At 49.1% G+C, this 10,618-nt stretch overlaps 1 protein-coding gene across 1 annotated transcript; it reads left to right on the top strand.

Moving 5' to 3' along the window:
• The first annotated feature begins 362 nt into the window (after positions 1 to 362).
• Positions 363 to 9,470, top strand: Prokr1 (prokineticin receptor 1). The gene is made up of 2 exons (XM_021191307.1): positions 363 to 847; positions 7,437 to 9,470. The coding sequence occupies exons 1-2, from the start codon at positions 363 to 365 to the stop codon at positions 8,131 to 8,133; spliced, it is 1,182 nt and encodes a 393-aa protein (XP_021046966.1). The 3' UTR covers positions 8,134 to 9,470.
• The last annotated feature ends 1,148 nt before the right edge of the window (positions 9,471 to 10,618 follow it).

Here is a 10,618-nt window from a genome sequence, read left to right as displayed (position 1 = left end):
GAGCTGGAACCTGTCTTCACGGCCCTCCAGCCTTCCCCAGCTGAGTGGATACGTGGTTTGCCTTCTCCCGGGCTCTCTCACTGGCCCTTTCTTCCACTCCATTATCTGTGTGTGCTGTGAGCAGGTGGCTAATGGGTCTGCATAGGTTTCAGGATGATTTTAAACTCATCCAAGGTTCTCTCCAACGTGTAGCCGATTTTGTGTATGTCTTTCGAAGGTTGAAAATGGAACTCAGATACTGGCCCCAATGGATGCTGGCTGGGAAGATCTGACTCACTGAGGGAGAGCCAAGTGCCTGCAGAGAGGAGTCATCAACCTTGCGGACGCCAGTGGGACTGCTCCAGGGGTGTGCACCTGCCCAGATGGAGACCACTGTCAGGGCTGTGGGTGAGAATACCACAGACACGTTCACCGACTTCTTTTCTGCACTCGATGGCCATGAAGCCCAAACCGGCCTGTTACCATTCACTTTCAGCTACGGTGACTATGACATGCCCCTGGATGCAGAGGAAGATGTGACCAATTCTCGAACTTTCTTTGCTGCCAAGATTGTCATTGGCATGGCTTTGGTGGGTATCATGCTGGTGTGTGGCATTGGCAACTTCGTCTTTATCACTGCCCTGGTCCGCTACAAAAAGCTCCGCAACCTCACCAACCTGCTTATTGCCAACCTGGCCATTTCGGACTTCCTCGTGGCCATCGTGTGCTGCCCCTTTGAGATGGACTACTATGTGGTGCGCCAGCTCTCCTGGGAGCATGGCCATGTCCTGTGCGCCTCTGTCAACTACTTGCGCACCGTCTCCCTCTATGTCTCCACTAACGCCCTACTGGCCATTGCCATTGACAGGTGAGTGGGTACCACGAAGACAAACAGAGAGAAGGGGGTGTTGGCTTTGCCCCTCCCTTTCTGAAGTTGCGTGCTGATGACGTGTGACTGTATTACCCATAAATGGGAACCGTGGGGACTCAAAAGCCTACTAACTGGACATCTAGCGGTGGTCAGGGCTGGAGGCAGCTGAAGCCTGAAGTTGGGCAATAGGGAAGTCTTTGATCACTCTCTGTGGATGTTCTCCTAGATGTGCCCAATCTCAACTTAGACAGGTAGGAGGAAGTGTTGGGGGTTAAGACTAAGTTATAAGGAGTTACTTCTTGCAGGACCGTGAGAATCTGGAGGGAATTTCCTAACTCATCTAGACCTTCTTCTCCCAGTACTAACTAACTTAAATAAAATTGAAGGAGTTGGTTTGAATAAAAAGGTGGGGTGAGGGTGGGGCAGGAAGAGAGCATGTATTTGCTGACTTTTGTTAATGGTGTCTTAATCCCCTCACCCCCCCCCCCCATCATGCTACAAGATCTGCTCTAGTGATGGGGAGAGAGACTGGGAGAGTAACCCCTGCATGTCTTTCTTTTTTAAATTAATTAGCTTTCCAACCTGACCACCGTTTCTCCTCCCTCCTCTTCTCCCAGTCCTCCCCCACCCCACCCCCATCTACTCTTCCTCCAAAAAGGGGAGGCCCCCCATGGATATCAGCCATCCCTGGCAGACCAAGTCTGCATGCCTTTCTAATTCCTAGATGTTTCATTTTGCATCCACTTGTGCTAATGTGCCAGGATCACCATGATTTTAGGGAACCTTTGCAAGCTCCTTTGTGCTTTTGACTCTAGGTACAAAGTACCTTGTTATGGTCCATGAACAGCTTCCCCGAGGGGCTAGTCAGGCTTCCCCTGTTCCTTGACATGAACAGTTTGCTATTCTCATCATCCAGGGAGCCTAAAGCACAGGCTCTCCTTGTTCCATGGCCTCGGGGCCCTGGGGTGTCTGACTTGGGCTCAGAGTCACAGCAAGGGAGCAAGTTTGCTGGAATACAGCTGGGGTAGGATGACCTGAGAAAGGTCAGCTTTGAAGGAAAGGGACACCAAAGAGCCTGGCTTTGCGACCACCGAGGAGCAGAGCTCCTGCCTCCTTTCCCCAGAGAAGATGTCGGAGAGTCAGCAGCTGGCAGGACCTTGGTCTGGCACCACAGCGGGTATGTTGAGGTCCTCAGTGTAAGTCGCTGACCCTGGGGCACTGGGCCACATAGTCAAGGAACATAAGTCAGTCTAGTGGAGGGTACAGTCAGTCAAGGGACCTGCTTCCCAAGTGACTTTCAGAGCTGCCCAGGGCAGCCTCCTGCAGCTTTGCCGCTCTCTGACCTCCTCTGAAAATGGAAATGCTGCCTTGTCCCTTAGCCCGGGGACAGGACAAAATATATATGGGCTCCTTTCCTGGGCTCTCACATTCCTGACAGACGAAGCTTTACTTGGGAGATGTTCTTGGCTACTGGAAGTGGGATCGATGGGAGTCTGCCCTGTCCCTGCGTGAGATTCATTCACCACTGAGGGGGGCCAACTACTGTGGGGGGAAAGAATCCAGGATAAGCCAAGGAATACTGGGGTACGATTAACACTGATATTGATCAGCCAGAACACAGGACCAGTATTCTCAATACAGCTCAAGCATACATTCCACTTTCGCACCAGCTGCTTTGAAACACGGTGTGTGTGTGTGTGTGTGTGTGTGTGTGTGTGTGTGTGTGTCTGCAAGGTGCAAACAAGACACTGAGAGAGATGGATCAGGTCATGCTTTGCCCTGGGAAGAGCTATTGGTGCTCAGAGAGGGCTTCTGGTTGGGAATCTGCACACAGATGTGGGAGAAAAGACCCAGCTACTGGCCCAGACCTTCCTCAGTCTTAGGTGACTGACTGACCCAGCACAGTAAGTTCCTGTTGTTTAAACTGATATTTGTTAATCTTTGCCCTGAATGGTTTTTATTTAACTGTGTTGCTATCACCTACAGTTTTGTGCCCCAGGAGTCTTTTTTTTTTTTTGTCTCGGGTGCTGTTCAAAACCCAATGACTTATCAGGTTTAATTTTTCTTAGCTTGGGGCAACTAAATTTTTACCCAGTGTATAAAAAAATATATACATTGTTGTTAAAATGCCCTTGTTTAGTGAAATTTCTGCAGGAATAGTTAGTGTGTGCTTGACTGGAATCTCTTGGTGCCCTCCACTTACTGTGGGGCCACCTCTGGGTTATCGGCCCTCTTTTTGTCACAGGCTTTGAGGGCAATAAGAGAATCTAATGTCCTGGGTTGCTTTGCAGTAGAATGCAGTCATACCTACAATATAAGGTATTTCTTTCTCTATCTTGATATTTTGAGACTGGGTCTCATTGAAAAGCTCAGGAGGGCTTTGAACCCACAGTCCTGCCCCATGCTCTGAGTGCTTGGGTCACAGGCATGTGCTGCCATGCCTGTTCAGAACAACGAGAGGTCAGAGTAAGTACTGAATAAGGAGTGGCTATCATGGCTCTTAAATTAATATTAAAAGACCATGAGTGACAGCAAACCTGAATAAACTGGGGTGTTTCCAGTGGGTTAAGAGTTGTTTTATGATGTGCAAATCATAATGTAAGGCTAAGAAACAGGCTATGAATTGTTGCTTCATAGAACAGTTCTTGCTTTCACTATCCCCCTAGGCATCAAGGCTGGGAAGTCTCTCATCCTTGCCGGTCTCTCCATCCTAGAGCATTTGGCCAACTCTCCTGGCCACTCTTGTCCCTGCAAAGGTTCACTTGGCTGCGTAGTCCCAGCCTCCTCTACTTTCGGCAGTCTGATTTCAGTGTCTCTTCACTCTGCCCATCTGCCCCTGTCAGATCCATCCTTCCTTTCAGTCACTCAAGTACACATACATTCTTTCGAGTGTCTGCGAAGAGTGTCTACTCAGTGTCAGGTACTATTCTGAAGGCTGGGGATACGGTGGTAAGCAAGATAAAACAGCTAGCTCCTGAGGAAGCTCTAGCAAAGGGATGGAGAAAAGAACCACTGCAGGTAATTTCAGAAGCGAGAAATACAAAACACAATCGCACCAGTAGAAACACCAGAAATGCCCAAGTAGGAGGGCTAGGCAGATCAGGAGAGGTGTCTCCCAGGAGACATTGGGTGACCCAGGAGTGAAGCAGAGGGTTCACAGCATGAGGACTGAGAGGAAGTAGTGTCTTGGATAAAGGGACCTACAAGCACAAAAGCCTGGAGGCAGGCACAAGCCTGCCGAGTTCCAGGAACAGAGAGAAGGCTTTGAGTTCGAGGCCAGCCTGGTCTACAAAGTGAGTTCCAGGATAGCTAGGGCTATGTAGAGAAACCCTGTCTCGAAAACACACACACACACACACACACACACACACACACACACACACACACACACACANTTTTTTTTTTTTTTTTTTTTGTTGTTGTAACAGCTGATACGTATTCCAAACTTTGCAAGTGGAGGACCGAAGTGAAATGTCCTGTCCAAAGCAGCATACCTGCTGGGCCACACCTTCTGCCATGCTCAGCTCTAACCTGCCCCACCCCCCACTGCATTCCCAGCCTTCAATTGCTTAGCACTACAACTCACCGCAGGTTCAGGCTAAGTAAAACACATCTCAGTCCCCTTTCCCAAAAATGATTGTGGTCTTTCTAACAGTGAATGTTTCTGTTCACCTAGTATCAAACCATTGACAGGGTAAAGTGCTATTAGTTGTTAAAACTAGGTGCCCCAAACACGCCGACAGCAATGTGAGAAAGGCATAGATGAGGTCTCTCCAGACAATGGGGAGATGGTAAAATAGTAAGCAAGGGTTACCTTCTCAGTGTAGTTTGGAGGCCAGTGTAGTGGGTAAAGGAGGCAGCTCAGAGGAGGGAGAATCTAATGAACATGATCAACAAAAGGGAGGAGAGGTTTCCTCAGAGGTGGGCCCAGTGTTTGAGGAAGCCAGGAAGTGAGAATGCTCCTGCCACTGCAGAACCTTGGGGAAGCATGTGACTCAGGGACAGAATCTTCAGAATAGTGCTCAGAAAGGCTGGGGTCATATTTCAGAAGATATAAACATTCACCAGAGGAGGACAACCCAAAGAAGTCAGCGAGACGCTGCCGGAAGGTCTCAGTCTCACCTCCACCCCAGCCCTGGGGCAGGGCCTCTCCGGTCCCTTTTGGATGTGGAAACAGTGCGCTGTCCTTGAGGTGTAGGTAGCTTGGTCTGCTGCTTGCAAACTGCTGGGAGACTCCTTTTCGCTGGCCTAGGGTGCGGAGGAAAACAGCCAGGGTCTGTGTCCGACGGTGCTGAATCATGTCACCCAGGCTCTGAAAACACAGATGACCCTGATGAGTTCATGGGCTGGGGTTTGCTATCCATGCTCTGAGCAGCCTAGAAGCTGCTACAAACATTGTCATGGTAGACCTTAGGCGGGGATGGGCATGGAGTCCCACACTCTGCTGAAGCACCTAGCCCTCGGTTATCATACATCCGCTGCGGACCTCTTGGCTTTGCGTGGATGGACACAGAGCACGTGAAGCCATGTTCATTGTTCATAGAGAGAGAAGAGGGGCTGCCAATGGTCTGACTGCTTCAAGGAACAGTGCAGGTAGAAAACAAGACTGTGGCAGAGAGAAGGGTTGCTAAGATTTGGTGACGGTCAGGAACCGGGGGTCAGGAAAGGTCAGGTGAAGGGAGCATGTTCGTTCCTGCTGGAAATGTGGGTAGCATTTGCCTCTCCATCCAATGGGCATCCTTGCCATCTTAGTCCTTCAGGAAGGTTGCAATTACCTAAATGAAAGCATTGGCTTGCACTTGTAAACTTCTTACTGATGTAGAGTCCCAGCTCGAAGGCCAATGGAAATCTCTGGAACGGTTTTCTGCCCTCTGCCTGTTGGTGCATGTCTTAGGGGTGGTCACTGTCAACTGTGGGTGCGATCATTGCCAGGGGGAGGATCTTAGCCTGTATAACATGACTAATGCAGTCTGAGTACCGGCATTCATCGCTCTATTGGCTGTGGATCGGATGACTGCTTCAAGTGCCTACTGCCTTGTCTTTCCTGCCATGTCACTTCAAAAACATGACTGTCACCTTAAACTGTGAGGCAGGATAAACTCTTCCTTCCTTAGGTTGCTTTTTCAGAGTATTTTAATCACAACTCAGTCTCTCTCTCTCTCTCTCTCTCTCTCTCTCTGTATTGATGTGATATGAACCTAGAACCTCTGCATGCTAGACCAGTTCTCTACCATTGGACTACGCCCCAGCCAACATCATGGCTGCTATAAAGGGCCCATGCATGTGTGATGCCAACCATGCACATAACCCTGTCCCAGTTTTTCAGCACTAAGGAGTTGCCTGGAGTTCCAGGGATGTATGCTGGTGGCCAGCCAGTGGCCATCTGGGGTGTCTGGAGGGTAAACATGCCCTATCCAGCTTCTTTAAACTTCTGGAGCTCAAGAGGACAGGGGTCTCACCCTAATGACCCTCCAGGTTCCCCCAGTGTGGGTGATTGTGTGTGAAATTAAATCAGAAGAACACAAGAAGGGATCTCTCTTCAGATCAAAATCCCAAGAAAGATGACTTCAAGGGGGTATTTACCAAGGGAAGAGAGCCGGCCTGGCTTTCCTTCGGGGCCCTGTCACATTGCCACCCACTGGGCCTGGAGCAGCTCTGGACACACAAGCGTTTGTCTCCAGTGCTGGCCAGACCTTTCCACCTCACCCTGTCCTTCTCTCAACCCTGCCAGCTGTGCAGAGCCTTCCCGGAAGCTGGAGCTCTCTGCACAAGTGTGTGTGCACTCTGGGAGGGCGCCCTCATACCACGCGGGAGACTCACACCCCACAAAGTGCTCTCTGCTTCCTGGACCACTGTTTTAACAGTGTGGGTTCTCTGGGAGAGAACAAAGGCAGCCTCCAGCATTGCCTGATGCGCTGTGGTTTAAAAAAAAAAAAAAAAAAGCCCCATGCACACTAATTGATTTTCACATCAGCTCTGTGAGATAGGGTCTAAATGCTTTCTGTCAAGGGTCTTGTGGCATACAACCTTGAGAAAGTTTCCTCATCTCTTAACAGCCTGTATCTTTCCACGTGGAAAATGAGGTAAATATATTCTCCCTCTCTGTGTGCAGAACAATGCTTGCTGAAACATGGAATGAAAACAAACATTTGGCCCACGCTTGGGTTGGAAAAGACGCTTTTCCCATTGACTGTTCAAGGTGGAACTGTCAGGGTTACTTAACTTTGAACTTTGCAGGCTTCAGGGGACATGACGGACCAGTGCCTGGCCAGAGACCTATGAGAAGTATAATTACCACATTTAAAAGGAATTTCCACCGTTTTCCTCCCAGTTATTTGTCAGATTAAAACTTAGCTAGGAATATGGTATTCATTATCTCATGTAATCCTTAAGCCATCTAAATACTTGGGCAGATGAGAAAGGTGAGATGAGAGAAGGAGTTAGAGATGGAGTTGAGGTTTGCTGCAGAGCCCTAGCCCTGGGCATCACCCTCAGGTAACATTCCGTACTGCTGCATAGTGTTCTCAGAGGGAAATTCTCACAGGCAGGTTCCTTCCGGGTTGACTCCTTTTCTGTTCTTACCCAGGTATCTGGCCATTGTGCACCCGCTGAGACCGCGGATGAAGTGTCAAACAGCCGCTGGCCTGATCTTCCTGGTGTGGTCTGTATCCATCCTCATCGCCATTCCAGCCGCCTACTTCACCACTGAGACCGTGTTGGTCATCGTGGAGAGACAGGAGAAGATCTTCTGCGGTCAGATCTGGCCGGTGGATCAGCAGTTCTACTACAGGTCCTATTTCCTTTTGGTTTTCGGCCTCGAGTTCGTGGGCCCTGTAGTCGCCATGACCTTGTGCTACGCCAGGGTGTCCCGGGAGCTCTGGTTCAAGGCGGTGCCAGGCGTCCAGACAGAGCAGATCCGCCGGAGGCTGCGCTGTCGCCGCAGGACTGTGCTGGGGCTCGTGTGCGTCCTCTCTGCCTATGTGCTGTGCTGGGCTCCCTTCTACGGTTTCACTATCGTGCGTGACTTCTTCCCCTCCGTGTTTGTGAAGGAGAAGCACTACCTCACCGCCTTCTATGTGGTGGAGTGCATCGCCATGAGCAACAGCATGATCAATACGCTGTGCTTTGTGACTGTCAGGAATAACACCAGTAAGTACCTCAAGAGGATCCTGCGGCTCCAGTGGAGGGCCTCTCCCAGCGGGAGCAAGGCCAGCGCTGACCTCGACCTCAGGACCACAGGGATGCCTGCCACTGAGGAGGTGGACTGCATCCGACTGAAATAAGCAAAATGGTACCACAGTGCCCGGGTGCACACAGCAGCCCCAGACTTGGTTTTCTGTGGAAGGCAGAGGAAAGAGACAACCACTTAGACACGCTATTCAAGGACCACTGAAGTGTGGAGTTTCTGAAATGGAGACCTGAGATACTGTCACTAGTGGTCAGGGTTCACTGAATATCTAATTTTTGCAAAGACTAGACACCAGTAAAAGTCCTTTGAGGACGTACAGTGGGGATTATAGCAAGGAAATATGGTTCGGAGTGTCTGGAAAAGGGTGTTGCCAAAGAGAAGGCAAAGCAGGCTATGTAGGACTCTCCTGTCCGTGCTTAGGGTGAAACAAGGGGCTCTGTGTGGGCCTAGTTCACCTCTGGTAGTACTCTTGGGTTTTTGTTTTTGTCTAGCATTAGCAAGCTGGGAGCAAGAGTATGGAAGAGGTTCCCAGATCTGCTGTAGTCCTTCTCTACTTACCTCAGAATTCCCACTGAGGGGAATCAAAAACATGAGTGGATACTCCAGGACCCATGGCTAAGTTCTGAGCACCACCTCCAACCTATGGTCAGTTCTAAGGCCTAGGGCTTTACACACAGACAGTGGGGGAGGGGACTTCTCTGGAGCATGGGCTTAGGGGAGGAGCCACTTGGACGCTGGGTGCAATTTGCATAGGGAATTTGGGGTTCTGAGTCATAAGTAGAGGGAAGTTTGAGTTCATGGGAACATGATTCCCCCATTCATGGTCTACTCCCTGCAGGGGAAAAGGAGGTGAGGAAGGGGAGGGACAGCGTGCAGGTTAAAGGATGCTGTTGCTTCATCTCTCAGCTCCTGTGCCCTGTCATGCCTCTGTGTTTATGGAGCATAGATCCCGAAGGTAAACACAGCACCTCCACGTCCCGTTCCCACCAGCTCCCAAACACTGGTGTTTTCATCCCAATCAGCCTATTTGATGAAGTTCCCTCACTGGTAAGACTGGGAGAAAGATTTCTTAGCCACTGGTGCCTGACTCTGGGCCTGGTCATGGTCCTGGGAATTGAGACTTGCTGCTCTTTCAAAATGAAGGTGACCTTGGAGATATCACCACATTTCTGCTCTTCAGCGCAAGTGAAGACTTGCACATCAGGGGTGCCGCCTGGACACTCAAGAAATAGAGGTTGACCAACTGTGAGCTCTAGGGACCCCACAGACTTATGAAAGTCTCATCCCATATGATAACTCACCTTCTTAGCTTGGCATTTAGAATTCTGGCTTGAGAAAATCTGAGGCCTAGCTTTGACAAAGTCATCTGCACAGACCTGAGATAAGACTTTCAGAAGATAAAGGTAATACTTAAGAAACCTTGTTAGAATTATTGGGAGATCAATCAAATAATGTGTGGAAGATATGCTGTTAACTATCTGGATGGTCAAGTATCATCACCATCACCACCAGCAGCAGCAGCAACAGCAACAACAGTGAACTAGCAACTATGGAGTGACTGGACAAAGACAAACTTGTACATATATTTTGTTTATGACTCTGTCAATCTAGCCAACTTCTCTCAATGTTTGTGTGAATTATTTTCTCATGCTTCTCAGTACTGCATTGAGTCATCATAGCACATTGGTATAAATAAGACGGAGAATTTTCATGGCAGGTACATAAAGGAAGTGGTACCCAGTCTCCAGTCAGGACGTGAGCACAAGGCTCTGCAGTCTCAGGACCAGAGCATCCTTGTTGTCAGATAGAAGCTGTTCCCACACGTGCTCCCAGAATCAGAGCATCCTCACTGACCATCATTTTGCACATGTCCCAGCCAGCGTGAACAGTGTCTCCCAGTTGCTTTTATTCTGAGTGTGCAGAGCAGCAGAGGGGCCGGGTCCCTCCCCTCAGATTTCTTTATAGGACAAGGCATTAATTAGATCTGTGTGTATTTTCTCTCCGAATACAGGCAACTCTATTTTTGACCACAACAGTTTTTTTAGTTGTCTATTTCCCAGAAAACATATTTTGAAGGCCCATTTATTTATTCTTATTCAGTACACAACAGATTCACTTTACTTTAAGTCAGAATTCTCTCAGAGAATAAAAACTCATTAACATTCAAACCTAAATCAAACACAGAGGAACAAAACCCCTATTTTAATTTTTTATTAGATATTTTTTATTTACATTTCAAATGTTATCCCCTTTCCTAGTTTCCCCTCCAAAAATCTCTATCCCCTCCCCCTTCCCCTGCTTCCCAACCCACCCACACCCATTCCTGGTCCTGGCATTCCCCTATACTGGGGCCTAGAGCCTTCACAGGACCAAGAGCCTCTCCTCCCATTGATGACCGACTTGGCCATCCTCTGCTACATATATATATAGCTAGAGCCACAAATCCCACCATGTGTTTTCTTTGATTGGTGGTGTAGTTCCAAGGAGCTCTGGGGGTACTGGTTAGTTCATATTGATGTTCCTCCTATGGGGTTTCAGTCCCCTTCAGCTCCCTGGGTATTTCTCTGGCTCCTTCATTG

Source organism: Mus pahari, chromosome 2, assembly GCF_900095145.1.
Source record: "Mus pahari chromosome 2, PAHARI_EIJ_v1.1, whole genome shotgun sequence".
In the NCBI taxonomy this organism is placed as follows: domain Eukaryota; kingdom Metazoa; phylum Chordata; class Mammalia; order Rodentia; family Muridae; genus Mus; species Mus pahari.
The sequence above is the reverse complement of the archived record's forward strand: the minus strand, read 5'-3'. Positions and strand labels throughout refer to the sequence as shown.

Bases quoted from the DNA above. Each gene is read 5' to 3' on its own strand.
- Prokr1 (XM_021191307.1), top strand. From the start codon at position 363: ATGGAGACCACTGTCAGGGCTGTGGGTGAGAATACCACAGACACGTTC. The intron at 848-7,436 runs GTGAGTGGGTAC...GTTCTTACCCAG, and splicing joins CTGGCCATTGCCATTGACAG to GTATCTGGCCATTGTGCACC.